We start from the raw sequence: 25,428 nt of genomic DNA, 5'->3' as shown, positions 1-25,428 counted from the left end.
GGTCTTTCCTAATGAGCACATTCATTTATCTTTTGGTGACATTTCATATGTTGTGCTATTGTAATAAGGGACGATAAAGAGAACTGAGGAAATGTTAAAGCTTATCTCTCTCCTAGAACGAACAGCAGGGTTTTATCTCAATTGTTTCCTCATTGTGTCCAGAAAAGGCGAATATATCGGTGATGTGCAAACCCATTTAAACTTGAAAGATAGAAAAATAAGATTCAGAAAGTAAAGAACTTCCAATTCTTCATCTGTCCGCTGTATAAAAACAATATTCACTTTGTCCAATTTAATATAACACCCCTCTTTTCTATTCTTTCTTTCTCTTTCCTTCTATTATTTTTCTCCCCCCACCTTTTTTGTGTTTTTATGGTGTATATATATAAAAGTCTTGGTTTGGTTTAAAAAAGGGAAGTTATTAAGTTTTTTATTTTTCTCTATAAACCTTACTAAAAAATTAAAATGCAAACCTATTTAAACTTAACGATTCTGATCGATTTGTTGGCCTACGGCAAAACAATGAGTCAAGTGAAAATGAATAAATACAGTGGTACCTCGGGTTACATACGCTTCAGGTTACATACGCTTCAGGTTACACACTCCGCTAACCCAGAAAAAGTGCTTCAGGTTAAGAACTTTGCTTCAGGATAAGAACAGAAATCGGGCTCCGGCAGCGCAGCGGCAGCGGGAGGCCCCATTAGCTAAAGTGGTGCTTCAGGTTAAGAACAGTTTCAGGTTAAGAACGGACCTCCGGAACGAATTAAGTACTTAACCTGAGGTACCACTGTAGTGGGCCAATAGCACCCACTCTAAGCACAATGCTGGCCCCCCCAAAAAAAATCTTACGTGTTCCGACAAGTCTAGAACAAGCAGACACATCCAAGACTGCGCTGAGATGCCCAGGAACACGAAGCGTCAAGCCTGCATCTCCCCCTCCCCAGAGGAGTCAGATCTTCCTGAGCTGACTGGAGAGGACAGGAGCCATGGCTGCAAAGTGAACAAGCCACTTCCAGCTGGGTTCCGCAGCGCCTCAGCAAGGCAGCAGTCAGCCGCCTTGGTCTGCTGCCCCCACCGCCCACCCAAAGCCAGCATGTGGCAGCTGCCACGGGAGCGCGGCGGAGGGTGGCGAATGAGGGCAGCAGCCTGACGGAGTCGCGAGCGTCGGGCAAGCGGACAGCAAGCGGCTCGCTTCGTGTCCCGGGGCAGGATGGAGACGAACGGCCGGTGCGAAGACAGGGCTGCAACTTGGTTCAGGATCAAGAGTTCAAGCACGCTGGGGACAGACGAAGCTCTGGACTGAGCTAGGAAACAGGAGCCCTGCTTTAGCACAAGTCAAGATCATAGCTACTGGAAACAAGAGAGACGAAGAGTAGATGGGTGGAACAAAAAAAACAACAGCGACGGGAAGCTGTCAAAACCCAAGCGCTGCCAGACTTGTTCTTAGTTCTGCTCTGCACCCAGTCTCCAAAAATCCTTTGCCAATTCACCGCTTGACAGCAGGACGCAGCTCCTCCTCCCCGTCTCTTGACTCCATACCTCAGCATGACAAAAAGGAAAGGGAGGAAAGTGTCGTCGTTTTTTTCAAAAAACCCAAATTATTCAGCATTTCTCTACATGCCGCGCAGCGCAGACGTGGGGTATTGCATTAAGTGGCTGTCCAAAACACTGTAAGGTCGTCAAACTCACAAGATCGTTATTGCTTTAAATAGTTTATAATTCTTTAAAACATCAACAGCCAGGAATTCCTGTAGTGAATCACTCTTTCTGCAGAATGACCACAAAGCTTCAGTGTCCTTTAAGGCAGTAGAAAAATATAAACCCATCTCTCCCAGGTGGGAAATGTTCTCAACAATTTTGTCTCCCATCGGTATAAATCAGGAGTGGGGAATCTCTGCTCCTTGAGTCATTTCTGGCGTGTCACAGAGTCCAATTTGGCCTGTAAGACCATTTTCCCCAAACCATGTCCACTTGCCCATCAGCTGACATCACTGGTGGAAGGACAGGATTTAATCCTGCTTTGGTTGCAAACCCTGTTCCCAGTAGGAGGGGCGGGGATTAAAGCCCTTTGCAAAAGTGCTGTTTGAAGCAGCTGACGCTTCTCCTTTAAGGGCGCAGTGGCAGCAGCCGGCATGCCAACTCACTTAAAGGAGAAAAGAAAGCTGTTTCAAACTGCACTTTTGCAAAGCGCTTTGAGGCAGCCCCTGCACTCCCATTTCAGCCTCTAGAGGGCTCTCTTAAAACCTGCACTCCCCTTCCCTTTTAAATCCCCAAGAATGAGGGCTTGAAACAGAGGAGAGGGGGTGAGACTTGGAAAACAACACAAGGGATTTTGACAGACGGGCTCCCCTATCCATTTCCATTTGGTACTGTCTAGCTTTACAACATGGGAATAAAAGAGAACACGTTTGATGAAACTACCAGCTCACATCCCACTTAGATTAGAACACAACACTTTTAACCAACGCTAGCTGTTTCCCCAGCTTCAAGGAAAGCGGACATGGTACGTAAACGTCAAAATTGGAGCCAGCTCTTCTCCATCACTGCCATGCATTTCTTTGCCCAGAAGCTGGGGAAGGAAAAAGGAGCAGGGTGTGAAGCTACAAGTCAAATGAATAACAATTCTGAGTTATCCAAGAACAGCGTCCTAATCGCAGAAGACGTCACGGGGGTGGAAGACAGCAGCCTGGCAACACTGATCTACTCTGGCGTGCGAGCTGAAGCACCAAAGACTTGCACTGAAAGGTGAAAAAGAAAAGGCAGAGGAAAATTCCAAGAATTGTTGTAGGGCAGGCATGTCCAAAATCCGTTTTGGGGGCCTAATCCGGCCCGCCGGTCGGTTTAATCCAGCCCCTGTGGCAGTTTATTTCCTGAGGTAAAATCCTAAAAAAAGCTCAACTATTTTGGTCGGCCCTTTGGAAGGCTATCACGTATGTTCACTTCATCAAATCTGGCCCTCTTTGAAAATAGTTTGGACACCCCTGTTGTAGAGCATATACAGAGCCAGAAAAGGTCTTTATGTTAACTTCAGCCTGATCTCCCTCAAGGCCTTCGTGCCTGAGAAGGTCCACTACCCCTGATGGCAGTAAGTGTCCAAGCCAAATGTTCTCACCCAGCAAGCTACTGCATCTGAAAGAGTCGTCTTCTGCAGAAGGGAACTGCTAACACATGCATGAAGGGCAAATATGCCAGCCCCTTCAGCTTCAACACATGCCTGCCCAGCTGCCAAGACAGAGGCAGCTGTCACTTCTGCCAGAAAGGAGAAAAGGACCCCCCAACTTGGCAGGTGCTGCCAAGACAAGATTCCTGCTGCTCCGAACATAAGCAGCGGTGTTGGCCCTCTCACTGCGAAGGAACAGCGTGGGGCTTTGGGTTTCGCCCATGTTGCACTAAACTCTCAAGGCAAGGCTTAACCCAAGGCTTGCTAAGTACCAAACGCCTTCACAGGTGCCAAGATGTCAATGGGAACCAGCTTGGTGGCCGCTAAACTTCAGTAAATGAAGGTACGTTTCCTCACATTCATCCTGTTACCTGTGTCTTTCCTACCTCTCTACACCAACCTCCCATCCTCCAGATGTTGCTGGACTCCAATTCCCATCAGCCCCAGGCAGCATGGCCAGTGATCAGGGATGATGGGAGACGGAGTCCAACAACAACAACAAAATCTGGAGGGAATGGTACTGTCTACCCCAACTTTATACTGTAAGCTCCTCAGGGCAAAGGCCTAATTCCACCTCCCCCCCCTCTTTCTTTTCAGATAGCTCCCCATCTCATTCCTGCTCCAGCTCCATCTTCCCTCTCTCTTCCAGCTTTTGTCTGTGGATTAAGAAATATTTCTTCAGCCACAAATCCCCTTTGCGGGGGAAGGCCTCGCAGACCACAGGTTTAATCAATTTGCATCCACACAAGAGCTGGAGATTTATCACCCCAAAGGTCAGCGCGAGTAGGAGAGCAACCACGGTCCTCGAAGCTCGGGCCCCTGAAATTCGCAAGGTCATTCCGCCGGGGAAACAGCTCACCAGGCCTTTTGCTTACGGGAGAGAAACCGGGCTAGATGCTGCTGCGAAGAAGAAGAACACGGGCGTCAAGAGACGATCAATACGGCTTAGCCACAGACCAAGCGTCCCTTGAGGGGATGGATTTTTACATATCTTAATATACATGCAAATTATCTGGGAGAATTAACTAGGTCACCCTACCACCACTACCATTGCAGGCTGAAATAAAGAAAGACTTTGTGTGCACGTGTGTACAAACAACAGGAGACATATACAGGAGAAATCTGGAGCTGGGGGCAGGGAGGGAGGGAGGGAGGGAGGGAGCCAAGGGCAGAGCCTAAAGTGCTGTTTGATGTTCAGCAGCATGCAAACAAAGCGGTTAAATGGAGCAAGCTGCAGGGAGGGTATTTTAGAGGGCGGGAGCACGGAACAACCTCCCAGCTATCAAGCCCCACGTCCAGGGGAAAAACGGTAAACAACCCAAGCAAGGGGCAGCCAAGGCAGATCTTAAATGACAACCCAAAGAACTAGGCAGGTGAGAGGAAGAGGCTGACGGGGCAGGTGTCCTTCAGGGTCTGGGAAGGAATATGCACAGAGCTCTCAAGCTTGTGCCTCTCTGTCTCCAGTCCTCCTACCCATCCACCCAGACCCCCTGGAAAAGGGCAGAGGAAACCGCTCAGATCAGAGGAAGAAAAGAGGCTTCGCAAGGTCACGCCTCCAGAACGCCCGAGTCAATCTTTCTGCAAATCGCACGGAGCACGAACAAGCTGCCGTTTCTGGAAAACCTGAGGCCGTTTTGCTTTATTAAATGCCTTTTTCAGATTTAAAAGATGATAAGCCGGCGTACTGTTCAAAGAGAACAGAGGCATCCGTTTGGCCATTGAGGGTGGGATCTGTAGCCCAACAACACCTGGAGGGTCACAGGTCCACCACCCCAAACCTTTAGCTATGTGCCCCATCTTTATGGAGTTACAAATACAGGGAGAATGAGAATAAGTTTCCTTGTTTGCTTAGCAACGTCAGCCGCAGTCCGCATACTTTAAGGAGTGAGGCTCTTGTGTGGGGCAACATTCTGAGAACACAATCCGAAACACCTTCTTTAGGCTTTTGAAAATGTATACCAATACTCCTGAACTACCGCTAGCACCTCGTTCAGATCACAAACAGAGTATACAGTGGTACCTCGGGTTACATACGCATCAGGTTACATACGCTGCAGGTTACAGACTCCGCTAACCCAGAAATAGTACCTCGGGTTAAGAACTTTGCTTCAGGATGAGAACAGAAATCGTGCTTCGGCAGCGCAGCAGCAGCAGGAGGCCCCATTAGCTAAAGTGGTGCTTCAGGTTAATAACAGTTTCAGGTTAAGAACGGACCTCCGGAACGAATTAAGTACTTAACCCGAGGTACCAATGGTACTTAGCACATGAAAGCGAAGAAAATAAAGTAGGATCACGGTAGCAGGGCCTCCCATACTTCCCTATGTTCAGCCAAAATTCATCATTTCTGCTTTTGCAAGCCTCTAAGTGGACTCCCATTCATGAACTTGGATATTAAAACAAGCGCCGCCTCTGTCGTCTTTTGGGTGGCTCCCGAAGACTTTCCCCTTTCAACAACAAGCCTTTTAAGTTGAGGCCCTTCCCTGTCTGCGCCAGAATGGTTTTTAAGATGCTTCATTACTAGTTGTTTGCTGCCCTGGGCCCTTTCAGGGGGAAGGGAGGGATATAAATTTAATTAATAATCACCATGCCGTAATAACATGCTGGTGTTATGATTCAGGCACCAAATACTTGAAAGAATGTCTCCCTCCCTAAAGACCCCCTTGGGTGCCACGATTGGTCAAGTGGTTCGGAGTGATGGTTGCCCAGGACAGGGGCATTTTCTGTGGCAGCCCCTAAGTTGTGGAACTCCTTCCTCACTGAAGTGTACCTGACACCTTCTTTACACAGCTTTGGGCTGAATGCTAACGACACACCTCTTCATCCTGACTTTTAACAACTGAGGTGTATAATTCTGGGACACGCATTGCTTCTGTGGTTGCTAGTTGTTTTGGGCTGTTTTAACATCTTGCTTTAATTGTTGTAAGCTGCCCTGGTAACTGGCCATTAGGTCCAGTCATGGCCGACTCTGGGGTTGTGGCGCTCATCTCGCTTTATTGGCCAAGGGAGCCAGCGTACAGCTTCCGGGTCATGTGGCCAGCAGGACTAAGCCACTTCTGGCGAACCAGAGCACCACACGGAAACGCCGTTTACCTTCCTGCCGGAGCGGTACCTATTTATCTACTTGCACTTTGACATGCTTTCGAACTGCTAGGTTGACAGGAGCAGGGACCAAGCAACGGGAGCTCACCCCGTCACGGGGATTCGAACCGCCGACCTTCTGATCGGCAAGTCCTAGGCTCTGTGGTTTAACCCACAGCGCCACCCGCCTCCCCTCTGGTAACTTTAGGGGTAAATAATAACGTCCATCCTGATGTAAACAGGGTTCAGGTCTTATGTCAGTGCCAAATATCGAACCATGCCAATTCACAGTTGCCTCTACAACTGGCACCAGTTATGTTGGTTCACGCCATTGTCTGTTGGTTTGGTACCAATATGGAAGCCCAAGCAAGTCTCCAAGAGGAGCAAGCATTAGCTCAGTGCAGGGAGTGTGTGGAATGGAAAGGAAGCTTAGCTCATCCACGTCCATTAAGATTACTCTTCTCCTAATCCCACTGGGCCCAAGGCAATGCAGAGTCCACGGGGAGATTTCGACAAGCAGAGACAGCGCTTCACAGCTCATCTTTTCAGCTCTCGCTATGGAGCAGCCAGCTCCTTCTCTGTCCTTTGTATTCTGCTCTTTCAACCACCCCTCCCCTCCTCTTCCACCCGGCAAAGTCTGAAAGTTGTGGGCAAACAGGAGCAAAGCTTAGGAGGAATGAAGCAGCAGCATTTCCACCTTTTCCAGCAAGGAACTCGGAACACAATAACCTCTACTGAGAACAGAATAGGAAGCCCAGTTGCCCCATCAGCTAAGTCATCTGCTGTGTAGGGACTCAAGAAATTGCAAAGCAGTCATTTCACCTCCACACACTTTGTACAGGGAGGAGCGGCTGGCTGCATAAAGACAGAGACAACTGGGAAGGGGTGTGGAGAGGTCCGTTTTCTACCATTCCTTAACATCTCAGTACAAAAGGATAGGACGCGGGTGGCACTGTGGGTTAAACCACAGAGCCTAGCACTTGCCGATCAGAAGGTCAGCGGTTCGAATCCCTGCGACGGGATGAGCTCCCGTTGCTCGGTCCCTGCTCCTGCCAACCTAGCAGTTCGAAAGCACGTCAAACTGCAAATAGATAAGTAGGTACTGCTCCGGTGGGAAGGTAAACGGTGTTTCCGTGCGCTGCTCTGGTTCGCCAGAAGCGGCTTAGTCATGCTGGCCACATGACCCGGAAGCTGTACGCCGGCTCCCTCGGCCAATAAAGCGAGATGAGCACCGCAACCCCAGAGTCAGTCACGACTGGACCTAATGGTCAGGGGTTCCTTTACCTTTACCTTTACAAAAGGATAATGGCAATGACATTCCTGAAGAGGAGAGTTCAGTTCCAGGCATGAAGGCCTCCAAGCATAGAACCTTCCACAAACCTCTCAATGGCCTCATCATCTCAAACTGGACGTAGGTGAAAGGAAGTTCAGACTGAATCTTACTTCCAAGACTGGTGATAGGATAGCATCCTCCATGGCACCTGAAGGCAAGAGGTACAGGGCAGGCCATGTGATACAAACCGCTCTGTCCTTACACATCTTGCTGCTCTCCTTGCCATCCCCCCGCAGTGTCAAGTGGCCACTCCACTCTGCCTAATGGTAGAGCCGGCAATCCAGTTCACAGGAACTGAGCAGATGGGCCCTCGGGTGACTTTCCCGTTCCTTTTCATGCACCATAGCAACTTTCTCCTACACAAGCACACAGGGCTCTGTAAGCCCCTCTTCTCCAGCATAAACAGAGGCCTCCATCCCTGTCTGCATTTGCTCACGCATACAAATGTGCAGCTCAGGTACACAGAGGGAGGATTCTTACAGAACCCCCATTGCTGGAGAAGGGAATCAGAAGAGCCTCTGCTGAACTAGCAGTGAGGGCCAATGCTCCTGGCTTTTCAGCCCCTGCTCAGCTCAAAACATGCTCTCCCATCTTAAAGATTAGTTGCACCTGACCTGGGCTGAAGATTACTTGCACCTGACCCACTAATAGCAGTTTTATGCTTTTTAAGGTGTTGCTTTGCTGCATAAAGCATCTGCAAATGTGCAAGTGATACGAGGAAGTGGATATTTGGAGCCCCCCCCCCCCCAAGCTCTCTCTGCTTTGAGGACTTTTTCAACCTTGCAAGCCAGCTTGCTGTGTAGAAGTGTGAGAGTCAAGTCCTGATTCCTAAACTAGGGCAGATGCAGATGGTTTTTTGTTTTCGGGCAGGGAAAACATGTTAACTAAACAAGACTCTTTGGGCTACATAAAATCAACATATCAGTCTCATACAATAAATAAATTTATATTGAAAATCATCGTGTCGTTTGGGCCCTTGCAGTATTTCAGTGGAAAATTAAAAAGGGCAGTGCCTACATACAACCTCTTCATAAAAACATCTGAGTCAGTGGTGGACGTATCAGGATTCCACCCCTAGTTATGGTCAACAGAAAAGTCCTCCATATGCTTTCACAATTGACTGTTTTAGCAGTTCCTCTAAGTACGCAATACAGTGGACACTTGGGTTGCGAATGTGATCCATGCGGGAGGCGTGTTCACAACCAGCAGCGCCGCGTCTGCGCAGGTTGCAATTCAGTGCTTCTGCGCATGTGCAAAGCATGATTTAGCGCTTCTGTGCATGCGCGACCGCCAAAACCCAGAAGTAACCCGTTCTGGTACTTCCAGGTTTTGGCGGGTCCGTAACCCAAAAAAACACAACCTGAAGCATCTGTAACCCAAGGTATGACTGTGCTGATAATGCTATATACGTTCAGATAAAGCCATGTCCCATATTTTGTCTAACCAGCCACTCATGGCGAGTCCTGGTGTTTCCCAACGGCCAGCCAATTCCAAACAGCACTGCCGCAAGGAATGCAGAGATAAATTCCCCATAAATTAGGATGACACTGTGGTCTGGTTATCCAGAAGTCTCGAACCCACTTCTTGTCTCTACTGCAAAAGCCTGGCTTCTGTAGTCACAGCCAGAACACAGTCGTTCCAGGACTCAGCCAAAGCCTCCCTTCTTGCTTCTTGTCAGCCCTGACAACTGGAGCCGCACCTCTGTTTATATCTCAGAGCCCATCAAACAGAAATGGAAGACTGGCTCAGGAATGTTATCTGCAGTTGAAAGAAAGCCATGGCCTGAGCTGGGATTAAGCTTGGTTTGTGGAAAAAGCAAAACAGTGGCGAAGGGGAAGAGTTGAGGGGAAGGCCAGTGAAGGAGGAATAAGCACAAGTTTCATTAAGGTCTGTTGGTAATGGGGTAGACAGAGGAAAGAGATGTCTCTGGTCTTGTTTAAACTGAAGAATACACATACAGGCATGCCAAACTGGTCACTCCAGATAGATCACCAGGGACGTCTTAAGCATATGTGGCGCTAGGGTGCAAATATCCGCCCAGCGCCCACCCCACCCCCGTTGCCCAGAGTTGTCGACTTTTCTTTAGAGGGGGAACCACAAAGTTCTTGACTTTTTTTTTAGGGTGGGCCAGAGAGACATGCACAGCAGAGCTGGCCTGGCTGGCTGCCTCACCAGCAACAGAGGAGCCCGAGGCGGCGGCAGCAGAGCAAGGCTGGGGCCGGGGCAACTGGGGGGTGGGGCAAGCAGAGCCCAGCGTAACAACAGTCGAGCCCGAGCCAGCGGCTTAATGAAGCCGGGTGCCTCATGTGAGCATCGTGTGCTGGACGGGCCTCTCGACGGCCCGCCAATCCCAGGCGCGCAGGAGGGCGGAGCCGGCCGGCTGCCTCAGCGCCTTGCTTGCCCACAGCCAGTGGCGTAGCGTGGGGGGTGCAGGGGGGGCCGGCCGCACCGGGCGCAAGATCTGGGGGGGGGGCGCGCTCGCACTCGCAGCTCTCTGCCCCTACCTAAAATCCACAGGTTAGGGGGCGCAAATTACTTGCCTTGCCCCGAGTGCTGACAACCCACGCTACGCCACTGCCCACAGCAGAAGAGCTGCGGCGCTCCGATGGGCTCTGCTCCAATCAGAACTGGTTGTCAGTTCTTCCCAATCCCCGGACTCCAAATCTCAGCCCTGGACTCTCGGCCTGGTGCTCCTGAGAGTCTGGCGCCCAGGTTCCCCGCACCCCTAGCACCTATGGGTAAGACGGCCCTGTGGAGCACAGATAATCTGAACCTCTGCACCAGAAAGAACTGAATACAGTGGCACCTCGGGTTACAGTCGCTTCAGGTTACAGACTCCGCTAACCCAGAAACAGTACCTCGGGTTAAGAACTTTGCTTCAGGATGAGAACAGAAATCATGCGGCAGCAGTGTAGCGGCCCCATTAGCTAAAGTTAGGTTAAGAACAGTTTCAGGTTAGAAACGGACCTCCAGAACAAATTAAGTTCTTAACCCAAGGTACCACCATACACAGGTCGGGGGGGGGGCTCCCCCACATCTTGGGATGCCAGTTTACATTCAAGTCTAGGCTTGACACCACATATCCCCCCCCCCCCGATCACAGCTGGAAGAAAGAGGAAAGCCAATGGCAGTCTGGTTCCCAGCAAGGCCAAAGCATGCTAAATAAGCAAAGAACAGAGCAAAGGAAAGCAAGCAAAGACGTCAGGTGCATTGGCCCAAAATCTCAAGCATGTGAGGATCAATGGATGGGTTGGCTAAGGACCCCCTAGCAAACACATCCCAGTGAGCTCACACATTTTTCCATATGTGGGAGAAAGGCCTGTTCAGGGAACTACGAAACCTGGAACAACAGAAAACCTCTGGACACTGCCTGGCTTACAGATGGGTCAGCAAGCATAGCCACCCCCGAACCCCACTTTCCCAACTTCTTCCCAAGATGGCTAACCTGCAACAGCTACCCTTGATCAGGGATGGGCCAATCAAGGATAAGCCAACCAGGGCTGCCCCTCCAGATAAATGGTGGACTACAATCATTCCTGACCGTTTGCCATGGTGGCTGGGGCTGGTGGAAGTTGGAGCCCCCAAAAAAACACCTGGAGATAATAATCCTTCCTGGAAATTGCGGGGTTCCTTCATACGCAGCAAATTTATGTGTAGCTTGGTACTTTGCCCAATTCTGTGGAGGCTACACAATCACTTAGGTAAAGGTAAAGGGACCCCTGACCATTAGGTCCAGTTGTGACAGACTCTGGGGTTGCAGCGCTCAACTCGTTTTATTGGCCAAGGAAGCCGAGCCAGCGTACAGCTTCCGGGTCATGTGGCCAGCATGACTAAGCCACTTCTGGCGAACCAGAGCAGCGCATGGAAACGCTGTGGTTTAACCCACAGCGGCACCTGTGTCCTTCATACGCAGCAAATTTATGTGTAGCTTGGTACTTCGCCCAATTCTGTGGAGGCTACACAATCACTTAGCACAGCACAAAAAGTAAAAATAAGTGGGGGGAGAGGAGAGAGAGAGAAGGAAGCAAGGTGAATCAATCAACAGCATCATATCTGTGTCAAGAATTGGCTTGGGGCTTTCTTCAGCATCCACTAATGCCTTGAATGTAAAAACACACACATTCTGGGGGTAATAGCTCTGGATTTTCCTAGGCTACCTGACAGGGTTGTTGTGAAGTTAAAATGGGGGGGGGGGCATATATGCTACCTTGAGCTCCTTGTATGAAAGGTGGGATATAATTGTAATAATAATAATAATAATAATAATAATAATAATAATACAGTGGTGCCTCGCAAGACGAAATTAATTCGTTCCGCGAGTTTTGTCGCCTTGCGATTTTTTTCGTCTTGCGAAGCACGGTGTCGGGAAAGTTTTGGAAAAGCTTCAAAAATCACCAAAGTCTTCAAAAACCTCAAAAAAGGCTACCACACCGCGTGCTATGAGTTGCTCCTCGAAGTCAAGTCGCAACTGTATTAATGGTGTTAAGAAAAAGGAAACAAACTTGCAAGACGTTTCCATCTTGCGAAGCAAGCCCATAGGGAAAATCGTCTTGGGAAGCAACTCAAAAAACCAAAAACCCTTTCATCTAGCGAGTTTTTTGTCTTGCGAGGCATTCGTCTTGCGAGGTACCACTGTAATAATAATAATAATAATTGCATCTTATATCCTTCATCCAAAACAGGGTCCGCCCGTGAAGACCTCACAGGGTGTTCAGATCCCCTGTAGGTCTGCTAGAAGATGAAGAAAAGAGCTTGTCTCTGCCTCACAGAGAAGTATGGAAGGAGAAGGCGAACGAGAAAGCCTCCAGTTGCCATAGCAATAGGGAGCCGGACGCTGCCGGCTTGGCTCCTGGGACAAAATTGACACAACTCATTTGTCTGTCTCCCAGCCTCACAAAGAGATGGGCTGGAACAAGGCTGACTGGGTTGGATCCCAGCCTGAACTCATCGACAGGCACCTGTCCTGGAAGTCCCGACATATTGAGGCTATGTGAACAAATAAAGAGGGTGCTCTCAGGCGTGTACAGAGTGAATTGGTGGCCTCCTTTGCAACAACAGCAGCTGCAACATCTGCAGAATGGACACCGACAGGTGGAGACCCTCACCAAACCTGAACAGGGGCTGCAGTTCAGTGCCAGAGGATCTGCTTTACCTAGGGCTGCCCTATTTCAAAAAGTAAAAACCAGGACACCCTGGCAGTTGCTGAGTTTTTCTAGGAAACCCCCAAAATTGTTGAGCTGTTTTTTCGTTTGACAAAGCGGAAATTCCCCCTGGACGTCAATTCTGCCTTTGAAATCCCAGTAATGTCCCCCAAAAATTCCAGACATATGGCAGCCCTAGCTATACTTTCAAAACGTCCCAGGTGTGTCCTCCCCCCTGCCACATCCCCAAAGTAAGGTTCGGAAAACCAGGAAAGTCAATGCCGCCATTCCTATGCGCAGGTTAAAAATCACTGAAGCCACATCTACAGAATACAGTGTTACCTCGGGTTAAGTACTTAATTCGTTCCGGAGGTCCGTTCTTAACCTGAAACTGTTCTTAACCTGAAGCACCACTTTAGCTAATGGGGCCTCCTGCTGTCGCCGCGCCGCTGGAGCACGATTTCTGTTCTCATCCTGAAGCAAAGTTCTTAACCCGAGGTACTATTTCTGGGTTAGCGGAGTCTGTAACCTGAAGCGTATGTAACCCAAGGTACCACTGCACATTCAAAGTATTCCCCGCCAAAAAAAGGAAGCTGGGAGCTGTAGTTTGTTAAGTGTCCTGTGTGAGGGGGGAAACTACAGTTCCCGGGATTCTTTGTGCGGAGGGGGACGCCGTGACTGCTAAATTAGTGCTCCAAATGTGCTTTAAAGGAGGTTCCCGGCACGTTTATCCAAGGTGGCTGCATATCCAAAAAACCTCTGGGTAGCCACGGGGACACAGAAGACGAAGCTCTCTTGCTAAATTTCATGCACAAAGCTGCACAGCACAACACGCCAGCCACGTCCTGGCATACTGAGACTCTTGTGCATAGGAGGGTTAGATACGTAAAGAAGCCTGCCAAGATATCGTGGCTCGTTGGGGCAAGGGTGAGTCAACAAGCAGGAGAGAGCGGATTCAAGAAACACAAGGGTGTGGGGATGTTGAGGTGTGGGCAAGGGCAGAGAGAGGGCAGAATCACCCTGTGGGTGCCAACCGGGCTTCTAAAATAAAAAATCCTCCCCAAAGCCACCACCCCCACCAGCACTCTCCCCAGGGTGAGCAGCAAGCCTCAACTCAGCAGGGGCAGGAGAGGGTTAACCCCGTCCTTGCTGCAGGGACATGGCTTGCAGACGGCTTTTCTCATGCTAATGATGAGTTCTGGCTCTTGGGCAGACAAGGGAGGGAAGGAGAGGGAGGAAGAAATGGGTGGGGGATGGGAGCAAAGAGGGGAAATATTATTTTCAGACCTATCTGGGGGCGGGCGGGGGGGGGGTGTTGTGAGTGAGCTCGCAGCACTGCGGGGGGGAAGAGAGACAGCAAAGTGAATTCTGCATCAGTCATAGTTTTGAGCATTTATAGGAGGGCGCATGTATGTGATTAAAAGATGCTCTCTGCAACACGAGAGGAGGAAGGCGAATGATGCACATGGTTCAAAGTTTTAACTTAATTACAAAGCAAAGCAGCGTCTCTGCCCAGCTTAAGAGGCACACAAGTCTAGTAAAGAGGTGCCATTAGCTTCATCATGCAAGTCTTCCCCTCCATTGTTGCGAAGGAACAAGATGGGTTAGAACAAACCAATCAGGAACTGGTCTGCTTGGGCCTCACTAGGGCCACACGCACACCATGCTATCCCTCCAAAGAACCCTGGGAACTATAGTTTGTCCAAGGTGCTGAGAGGTGTCAGGAGGCCCCAGTTCCCCTCCCAGAGCTACAATTCCCAGACTTAAGAGGGACCCAATAGTTAAACCCACTCTGGGAACTGTAGCTCTGAGAGGGGAATAGGGGGGAGGGGTCTCCTATCAACTCTCAGACCCTTTAACGAACTACAGATCCCAGAATCCTCTGGTGGAAGCCATAAGTGGCATCATAGTGCTTTAAAAGAATGTGTGAATGGGGCCGCTGTATAGCATCATTGGAGAACTCGGGGAAGGGCTAGCACAGAGGAAGAGCATCCATGTGTCTTACATGCAAAAAGTCCCAAGTTCAACGCTCCAATACTTTGGCCACCTCATGAGAAGAGAAGACTCCCTGGAAAAGACCCTGATGTTGCGAAAGACAGAGGTGGGGGGACGACAGAGGACGAGATGGCTGGATAGTGTTCTCGAAGCTACCAGCATGAGTTTGACCAAGCTGCGGGGGGCAGTGGAAGACAGGAGTGCCTGGCGCGCTCTGGTCCATGGGGTCATGAAGAGTCGGACACGATTAAACGACTAAACAACAACAACAATGGTCCATTTTCACCATGTAAGCAAAGTGATGCCTTTGGCTTAAAATGTCTCTGTTAGAAGGATGGCATCTCCACTGAATACTGCAACACAGGAGTGACGTTTGGTGTGCAACGTGCAGGACACTATTTCTACATTTCAAGTCCAAATGCCAGGTCACCTCACCCACACACATATGCCAGTTTTCAAGAGCAGGAAGAGGAAAAATGCGGGAACAAAGTGAAAAACACTGAACCCAAAGCCTCACCGAGTAGCACTGTGCTTTGCAAGTTTGTGTGTGTGTGTGTGTGTGTGTGTGTGTGTGTATACGCGTGCGCACGTACACCCACCCCCACCCCATTTGGGAAATCTACTTCTTCGTCACAGGTGAATTTTGCACACATACTTTTACTGCTGACCTCTCCCCGCCAAATAACAGGAACTACTAGAAGTTATTTAGTCTGAAATATGTTGCAATACTCTGACACACAACTGCACTTCCTTAACACTAACAGCAAACGCAAAATATGGAGTACAGCCTGGACTGTAGCCAAAATAGGAGAGTGATCGGGAGAGCTCTGAGATTTGAAGTAGCGCCCCACCACCACCCTGCCCCCCAAAAAAAAAACTTTCAAAAAAGAAAAACACAGAGGCAATAACACAGTCCACTGAAGATGGAGTATGCTCTGGCAGCTATGGCATGTTGGCCATGAGCTGGGAAAATAAAACAGAAAAGGGTTGCGAGAAGCAGAATGCCCTGCTTCAATTCCTTACGGCTCAGCACCCTAGAGGAAGGCATGACTTGAGGAGGGCCCAGAAGCAACCTGGTTTGGGATGGGGCGGCTTGAGCATATGGCACCTATTTTGGCTGTAGCAGCTGCCCATTAGTTTCAAAGAGATGGTTTGGACCTCTAAAGCTTTCAGTGACTCAGGACCACAATACCTCCAGGACTGCCTCTCCCCATATGAACCAACCCAGGCCCTCCCTCGTGTGCCTCCTCCACGAGAGGCCCAGAGGGTGGCAACACAAGAACGGGGCCTTTTCTGCAGTGGCTCCCCGTTTGCAGAATGCTCACCCCAGAGAGGCTTGCCTGGTGCCTTCGTTATAGATCCTTCCTCTTCAACCGGGCCTTTGGCTGACTAATATCTTATACCACCACCCCCTTTTAAATGTGTTTGTGGGTTTGTTGTTGTTAATCACGCACTTTGTGCCTTTATGTTGCCTTTTTATGTCGAGATCTGCGGCTGAAGGGCTGCTAATGCAAATATAATAAATAAATAATAACCTGTTGCAAGTCCCACCTGTCTCCGTTTGCTCTCAAACCCTTCCAGGTTGAAAGAATGGCCTTTTATCCAACGGAAGTTCATAGCCAAGTAGTAATTGAGACACTCCCCACCACAATTTCAAAGGTCTGCACCCCTCCGGCAGCAAACTCAAGATACCGAGCGCAGACAGGACTGCAGTCAAAATGGAAGGCTGCGAATTCATGGGACATAAGGACCTTATTGTGCAGAATGAAGGGATAAGGTTCCTTCCTAGGGGGCCAGGCTTCTGTACACATTAGCAGAAGGTGCATGTCTTTGATGCCTGGCGGCGCCTACTCCAAGCTACCAATATATGCATGCCACCCTAAGTAAGGGTGCTGGGGAAAACAGTTTTGAACAGAGCCAGAAAAAGAAGCCCCAATTCCTATACCAGCAGCCTTGGACAGATGCAACGGTGTGCTGCTGCTGTTTTGCAGGACTTGAGAGGCTTAAAACCCAAACTAGAACGGCTTGTGCCCTGTCTGCTCGGCCCTGCATATTTTAAAAATTTAACCCAAACTGCATAAAGGGGTCCACGGCACACTTGCAAGGACACAGACCCTGTAAAAAGTTGCCACGAACTGTTTTACTGCTGGGCCGGGGCAGCGGGGTGGGGAAGTGAGGAACAGGAAACAGGCATATCTTTTTTATACACCCATTAGATGACGGGCATTTGGAATTACCCCTGTATGTGAGCTAAGCACATTGGTGACGCCTTTGTGTACACACACAACAGTTTTCACACACGCACACACAAAGCCAGCTGGTAATGCTCAAGGAATAAGCATTTCCACTTCTTTGGTCTTACAGTTTTATAAGCTTGCCTTGTTGTGGAGGAGTCTCCTGGGATTAGAAGGGCTCTTGAAGATGCTATAGAAATACCTCTACAATAGCACTATAATTGTACAATAGTTACTACTACAACTTTTGATTCCCCTTTGTGGAAGGAGCCCACCAGTTTAAGCCTGCCCTTCCCCCTCAGTTTACGTTTTTGTACTTGTCAATAGGATTGCTATCATTTGACTGTTACAGCTTCTGTTAACTCAGACCCTCTGAGCATGCGCAGAGTGCGTTCCCCTCTCCGGTAAAAAATCAAGCTCTTTGGGGGAGAGGAACTGAGGGGAAAGTACCGAGCACAGAGTGCCCCTTTTGGAAAGCTTTGAAATAGGCCTCAGTCCTCCCTCAGAAAGACGCTCCTCCATCAGAAGACGCTGGAGCAAATTCACTTCAGAGCAGCTGAAGTGAGCCGGAGATAAAAAGCATGTGCATATGAGGCCTTCTCTGCACTGTACATTTAGAGCACTGTTGTTGTTTAGTCGTTTAGTCATGTCGACTCTTCGTGACCCCATGGACCAGAGCACGCCAGGCACTCCTGTCTTCCACTGCCTCCCGCAGTTTGGTCAAACTCATGCTGGTAGCTTCGAGAACACTGTCCAACCATCTTGTCCTCTGTCGTCCCCTTCTCCTTGTGCCCTCCATCTTTCCCAACATCAGGGTCTTTTCCAGGGAGTCTTCTCTTCTCATGAGGTGGCCAAAGTCTTGGAGCCTCAGCTTCATGATCTGTCCTTCCTGTGAGCACTCAGGGCTAATTTCCTTCAGAAGCGATAGGTTTGATCTTCTTGCAGTCCATGGGACTCTCAAGAGTCTCCTCCAGCACCATAGTTCAAAAGCATCAATTCTTCGGCGATCAGCCTTCTTTATGGTCCAGCTCTCACTTCCAGCACTATGGTCCAGCACTATTACACTGCTTTTACAGTCATGGCTTCCCTCAAAGAAACCTGGGAACTGTAGTTTGCTAAAGGTTCTTAGAGTTGTTAAAAGGTAAAGGTACCCCTGCCCGTACGGGCCAGTCTTGACAGACTCTAGGGTTGTGCACCCATTTCACTCAAGAGGCCGGGGGCCAGCGCTGTCCGGAGACACTTCCGGGTCATGTGGCCAGCGTGACATCGCTGCTCTGGCGAGCCAGAGCCGCACACGGAAACGCCGTTTACCTTCCCGCTAGTAAGCGGTCCCTATTTATCTACTTGCACCTGGGGGTGCTTTCGAACTGCTAGGTTGGCAGGCGCTGGGACCGAACAACGGGAGCGCACCCCGCCGCGGGGATTTGAACCGCCAACCTTTTGATCGGCAAGTCCTAGGCGCTGAGGCTTTTACCCACAGCGCCACCCGCGTCCCTCATTTAGAGTTGTTAGGAGACCGCTCTTCCTCACCCTGAGCTACAATTCCCAGAGTGTCTGAATGCCTCACTCCAGGGACCTTGGGGAAATTGTAGCCCTGAGAGGGGAATAAGGTGTCCCACAACAACTCTCGGCACCCATAATGGCACCCCAGGATTCTCTGGGGGAAACCATGGCTGTTAAAGTGGTATCATACTGCTTTAAATGTATAGTGCAGATGCCCCCAGTCCAGAGTCAAAAAAAAGGTATACAAGTGTAGGAGAAAAGTCTCCAGAGCGATGGTCACTGTTTGATGCAGCACTGCTTGGCACTAAAACATAAAACAGAGTGATGACTATCAGACACGTCACTTTCTAAGGCGTAGGCAAAGGTAAATGTTTCCTCAAGGGGCCGGGCAGGTGAAATGAAGGCTGTTATTTACGGGCAGCCGCATCAGGATCTTTTGTCAAGTTTTGCCAACTTAAAAACAACCAGAGGGTTTTCCACCTGCGGAAATAGGGTATTGTTTCGGGGGGGGGGGGACCGAAGGCCTTCCTCCCGGAAGGTTCCAGAAGAACCTGAGGAGACTCCTTCGCCTTTGGAAAGGGAAGGCAAATAATACCTCATGATTACCTCACCAATTACCTCATGATTACCACCCCAAGTTCAGCATCAAGGGAAGGCGTGTACAGACACACCGGATGTCCCACAACAAACACAATTGCTAAATAACAACTGTGCTCTCAAACCAAGCGCATCTTGATGTGGAGAAAGAGCCTCAAGCTCCAGAAAGCCTCCAAAAAATAACACACACACCCCCCCCAAAAAACCCAGTAGCCAAGTTTGCATTCATATGACACATGCTGGTTTGTGGGTAGATCCCACATAGTCCCAAAAGTACCTCATCCACAGATGATAGCGGGAAGTGGCATGTCTCGAGCAGAAAATGCTCGCCACCTCACAAATCAACGTATTTGGGCACTTGGGAGAAATGAGAAAAGGGAAGTCTACATCACAGCCTGCAAATTTATTACTTTCCTCAGAGGTAGGAGAGCTGGTGCGGTTAAGTGAAGTCAGCTTAGAAGAACAGGGAAACGCAGATTCAAATCCCTACTTAAAACTGATTGAAGCCGGGTTTTAAAATTTCAAATCAGATCTCTGGAAAACAGAACGTCGGTTATGTTTCCATTAATATCTCTCTATCTGTCCCTGCGAGCGCTCCAATTGGAAAATAGCCTTTACCAAAGGCGTCATGGACTTTGAAGAAGCACAAACTCAGAGAGAAACGACCCAAAAGGAAGGCATATTTGGCAAACCCCTCATTGTGACTAACTTCTGCCCAGAAACCTATGTGCCCACTGTGGAAGGACGTGTGGACGCTGAATTGGCCTCCACAGTCACTTACGGACACACCGTTAATGCCACGTTCATGGAAGACAATCTTAAGAGGGATCGCCAAAGAAATAGAACAGGGGCCAACAAACTTTTTCAGCAGGGGGCCGGTCCACTGTCCCTCAGACCTTGTGGGGGGCCGGACTATTTTTTGGAAAAAATAATAATGAACGAATTCGTATGCCCCACAAATAACCCAGAGATGCATTTTAAATAAAAGGGCACATTCTACTCATGTAAAAACACGCTGATTCCTGGACCACTTGCGGGCTGGATTTAGAAGGCGATTGGGCCGGATCCAGCCCCCGGGCCTTAGTTTGCCTACCCATGGAATAGAAGATCTGTCCCTGCTATAAAATAACCCTGGCTGTTAATTCATGGAGCATCCATATCAACACAGGGTGCATCTTATTTATACTTTCCTGCGAGTAAGTCCCATTGAACTCAATGGGGCTTACAAGCAGAACTACATAATCTACACGTTGAAACCATGACTCAACATACCGAGAGGAAAGCCTGCTTTTCTGTGGGAAACAAATTGGTGGGGAAAGCATGAAGTACTCTGAAATGATATATTGTGTTTATTTTTGTCCAAATTATGATTTCAGATTGCCAGCCAGAAATGAATGGACATTTAATTTCCATGGCCCAAAGATAAGCAGAACGATTTTCAAGGAAATGATGTCGCTTAGTATCCTTATATGCGCACAGAAAACTCAAAGCAGATACTGTTAATTCACAACTGCACTTCTAAGCAATTGCATATACATGCACAGCACAAAAGATGTGAGCTGCATGACTCCAGGATTTGGAATATGCCTCTGCATAAATATAGAAATTTCTTGTGTGCTTCATAAGCACATAGGTTTTATTTGTTATAGCAACCAATTAATATGCATGCTTGCCCAGGGTATGCCTGAATCAGAAGATGAGAAAGCTAGTTTAAATGAATGGTTTTGAACTGGGCCTTTTTCTGGGCAATTTAAGTTACCTGTTTTAAAAACCAAACCTAACACTACCTAACAAAATGGTACAACGGAATTGTGGGCAAAGGAAAAGTTTTCCACAGAGAAACACATTCAATACCCAATACACAATGGTCAGGGCATTGATCCTTAAAAAACAACAACCAGAGGCTTGAAACACTGGCATGGCCAACAGCCAAACAACAGTTCATCCCCCAAAATCCTACAATAATGCACCTACTGAAAGGGTTAACATTACCCAGCTATCATCCCGGCTTTTTAACTGTTTTATATCAGGATTGTGAACCATTTCACGCTGCCTCTATGCAAACAACACTTTTCTATGGATTGTTGTCACTTTTGCATGATGGTTGCGTTATTTTATCTAATAGAGTGCGATTTTTTTCGTCTTGCGAAGCACGGTGTCGGGAAAGTTTTGGAAAAGCTTCAAAAATCACCAAAGTCTTTAAAAACCTCAAAAAAGGCTACCACACCGCGTTCTATGAGTTGCTCCTCGAAGTCAAGTCGCAACTGTATTAACGGTGTTAAGAAAAAGGAAACAAACTTGCAAGACATCGTCTTGCGAAGCAGCTCAAAAAACAAAAAACCCTTTTGTCTAGCGAGTTTTTTGTCTTGCGAGGCATTCGTCTTGCGAGGTACCACTGTATTTCGTTCTGACCCACTCAAAGAATGTGGAAAGATGGATTGCTGTATAAATCCCCGAAAAAGCATGGCAATAGGTCAGCCATACTGGTAATAGATCAGGCCACAGAGTAACAAAGGGAAACTGAGGTCGCCCAGGAACTTAGAACATTTGAACATAAGAAGAGGCTACTGGATCAGGCCAATGGCCCATCTAGTCCAGCACTCTGTTCTCACACCCAGAATAGGAAACCAGCAAGCAAGACCAGAGCACATGAGCCCTCTCCCCTCCTGTAAAGGTAAAGGGACCCCTGAGCATTAGGTCCAGTCATGACAGACTCTGGGGTTGCGGCGCTCATCTCACTTTATTGGCCGAGGGAGCCGGCGTACAGCTTCCAGGTCATGTGGCCAGCATGACTAAGCCGCTTCCGGCGAACCAGAGCAGCGCACGGAAACACCCCTTTACCTTCCCGCCAGAGCGGTACCTATTTATCTACTTGCACTCTGATGTGCTTTCGAACTGCTAGGATGGCAGGAGCAGGGACCGAGCAACGGGAGCTCACCCCGTCGTGGGGATTCGAACCGCCGACCTTCTGATCGGCAAGTCCTAGGCTCTGTGGTTTAACCCACAGCGCCACCCGCGTCCACTCCAGCAACTGGTCTTCAGAAGCAATCTTGAAGGCAGAGTATAGCCATTATGGCTAGTAGCCATTGATGGCCTTCTGCTCATGAACTCATGTCCAGTCCTCTTTTGACACCATTGAAATATTTGTTTAGCTGGGCTTTTTGGGCCCATGAGGAAGTCTGGATTTTTGAGCAAGTGCTGTAGGTCATTTGTCTCCTCTCCTCCTCTGGATGCTGTTCCCCAAGAGGGACAGAAAGAGCATGTTCACATGCCCGCTTCTCTGCTTTTCCAAGGGATAAAGATAAAAAGCTAGATTCAGCACAACTAATCCAACCAGTCTTGAAAAAGCACATAGAGCTGAAAGAGGAAGTAGGGAAGAAATTCCCTCTTCCAGCTTCCTGCTCCAGAATGCTATGCATTTTCCAAGCCTTCCTTTTTCCTCAAGGTAGAAAAGGGTAACCCAGCTTGGCATCTCATCACAAGGCGGCGGGGGGGGGGGCGGTTCAGAGGCTTTGTGGGTGCCAGGAGAAGATCTCAAGGGTACCATTGCACCCACAGGAACCATGATGGCAATAGCCACCTCCCTGCCTGCCCTAAACATCTGACAGCAGCTCCTAACAAACAAATGCAGAAGTGCCCCATCGTCTTTTTCTCACGTTTTTTTCAGACTGCGGTCGTTCCATGGAACTTCCTCCTCAATGAGAAGATGCGTCACGGCAGACAAAATTCCCTTAGCCGTGATTTGTGCCCATCTTCCTCATCCAGCCGCAGAAAAGCAACATATTGTGTCCAGGGGTAATAAAAGAGGGCTTGTATTCTGCCCTTGCAAACCAATTGTGCACCTGAGGAATCCTCTGCGATGCTCAAGGAATCGGCAGTCGACAAGGTTCCCCAAACGAAACGGGGTTTTAAAAGCCAATGGAACATCAGAAGGTGCCTTATGCCAGCTCAGGCTGTCCACTGTCTCCTCAAGATTGGCAGAAGCTCCTCAGAGAAGGGCCTTCCTCCATCACTGGCCCTTGAACCCAATCCCTGCTGCATCCAAGGCACCACCTGAGGCACCGTCTTCTCCATCAAAGGACTCCGGTCACAGCAGCTAGGAACAGGGGGACCAAGGCAGTAAAGCTTCTGAATGCCAGCTGCCGGAAGCCATAAAAGAGAACAGTGCTCTTGTGCTCAGGTCCGGCTTAAGGGTTTGCCACCAGCATCTGCTGGGCCACTGGGATCACAGGATGCTGGACAAGATGGCCCTGTGGCCTGATCCACATCATCTTACTCCTTATGACCTCTTTCGGAAGCGACACGTCTCTAATCACCAAGCGCCAAGGACAAACAACAAGCGATGGAACCCACCATCTTGTCCTGTGGCTGGCAAGCCCCTTGGCTGAATCCCTGCTAGATGTGGAGGTCTGAGTTAGGAAGATGGTACCTTCTCGTGTGATCTATCATCTAGACATTGCAGTTCTTAATTGTCTTTGCAAACGGGAGTCCTCTGTTCCTTCGCAAAGCTGCTTCCAAGAAGCAGCCTATGAAGGTGAGAAGGGAACTTCCCCCTAGCAACTACCTGCACAGATGCTCAGCTCAGCTACACCAAGCTGCGCAAGGCAGCCTTTCATCGCGACCAGAGAACAGCAGGGAGCGCGCAGCAATTCCTTCCAGGCATCACTGCTGGATACAAAATAATAAGCAACAGAGCTATGCTGGTGTGTATGTGTGTGTGTCTGTATTTGACAAATAGCACACTAGCCACAAGCAGATCCTACCAGAGACACATTACAGTCCAGGGTTGGGTGGAGATCTGGGCAACTGATCATTTCAGGGGTGAGATCTACAGGTTGCAGTGATGATCATGCCACCAGTTACATTAGGCGTGCAAGTCCCCAAGGAGCTCATTCAGATCTGCCCATCAGAAACTCAGGAAAGGTTCCCGCTATTCCCACCCCAAGCATAAAAAGAAAACAAGCTAACAGAGCTAAATCAACCAAGATCACACCGAATACTAAGCGCCATGGATTCCTTGGGAGACTAAACATTCCGGGGCGCTGCAGCTGTGGAATAGCTGGAGGAGAGCTTGGGAGAGAGACTGGGGGCGCAGAAGGAAGGCTGGTCCTCGCTTTCCCCACCGTCCCTGAAATTCTCCGGATTCCTGCGGGGAGGGGGCGAGGGAGGATCCCAGAGGAAGGGGGAGTGGTAGGGCTGGCGGATCCTCAAGGCAGAGAGCCCTCCACCTTGCGACCCCGCCCCGCCGGCTCCGGCCAGGTGAGGAAGTGTTCCGGGGCGTCTCCTCCCGCTCCGCCTTTCCCAGGGCGCCCAGCCAGAGAAACAGGTTCCCTGGGCCTCGCCATCTTGGGAGGGAGGGGGCGGAGAAAGAAACTTTATCCGGCAACTGGGCTGGTGCGGAGGAAAGCGGTTTGGGAGAGCCATGGGGCGGAGGCGGGAGGGAGAAATCGAATTCGGAGCGAGGAGGGTCGCCAGCAGCCAGAATCGGGAGAAAGCAAAGGGTGCGACGGCGGCGCCGGGAAGGAACCTGCGTGCGGGGAGTTCGCTCCGCGCTGGAGGAGGCGCAGACCTGCGCTTCTGGGGAGGAGGAATCCCCAAGGAGACCGGATCCTGGCACTCCGGATCCAGGGCAGCCGAAGGAGAGTCCAGCCGGGAGGAGAGCGAGGGAAGCGGGAGGGCATTGGGCGGCTGGAGACGGCGCCGGGCTTACCGGAGAGCAGGCAGAAGAGGAGGCTCGCGAAGGCGCACGAACTCCAAGGCGCGCCCATGGGGCGGTGGAGGGTCCGGGCAGCAGATCAAGCGCCGGCTGGGACTCCGCTCTGGCTCCTCGGGGCGTCCGTCCGTCCGTCCGGCGCTGGATCGGCTTCAGCCTTAGAATCAGTCCCGTCTCTTTCAGGGGAAGAAGCGGCTCCTCGCGCTCCGTGGCGACAACTGCTGCGTCTCCGCAGCTTGCGCGTTGCTACTGCTGCAATCGCCCGGTGCGCCTTTGGCGCCGCCCCTCGAGGGGAGGAGGGAAGTGGTGGCCCCGCCCAGTCGGGGCTTCGCCCCCGGTTTACCGAACCCCCGCCTTCTCCCGTCCCACCTCAACCCGGTGCAAGCGCACCTGTCTGGCTGGCACTACCGAGGTTTCCCACGTTATATGGGGAACCTCACAGGGATGAATGGGTCGCGCCCTTTAAGGAAAGGTGTGTGCAGGATCTTGACCTGTCTTTGCCTTAGAAGTATTTATTGTTGGGGTTTTTTGTATCTTTATTACAGATCTCATTTTGATTGATGTGGAAATTGTTCAGTTTGGTTGAGTATCTGTTTAACTTCTCACGTATCGTTCATGGCTACTTTTGTTAAGTTGTAGTTCTGATTTTTTTTTTCATATTGTAAGCTGCCTTG

General features: G+C 49.7%; 1 protein-coding gene across 3 annotated transcripts in view; it reads right to left on the bottom strand.

Annotated features, from left to right (window-relative positions):
• Nucleotides 1–25,036, bottom strand: part of NECTIN2 (nectin cell adhesion molecule 2) — a 99,908-nt gene extending 74,872 nt beyond the window's left edge. The window contains exon 1 of one of the 3 annotated variants that reach the window (XM_028742225.2): nt 24,752–25,036. In XM_028742225.2, the coding sequence (XP_028598058.2) occupies nt 24,752–24,809 (58 nt within the window). In that variant the 5' untranslated portion in view covers nt 24,810–25,036. The remainder of the gene's footprint in view (nt 1–24,751) is intronic. The other 2 variants (XM_028742228.2, XM_028742226.2) reach the window with 2 other exon arrangements.
• Nucleotides 25,037–25,428: the final 392 nt, after the last annotated feature.

This window comes from Podarcis muralis, chromosome 7, assembly GCF_964188315.1.
Source record: "Podarcis muralis chromosome 7, rPodMur119.hap1.1, whole genome shotgun sequence".
Taxonomy (NCBI): domain Eukaryota; kingdom Metazoa; phylum Chordata; class Lepidosauria; order Squamata; family Lacertidae; genus Podarcis; species Podarcis muralis.
This window is presented reverse-complemented; position numbering and strand designations above follow the sequence as displayed.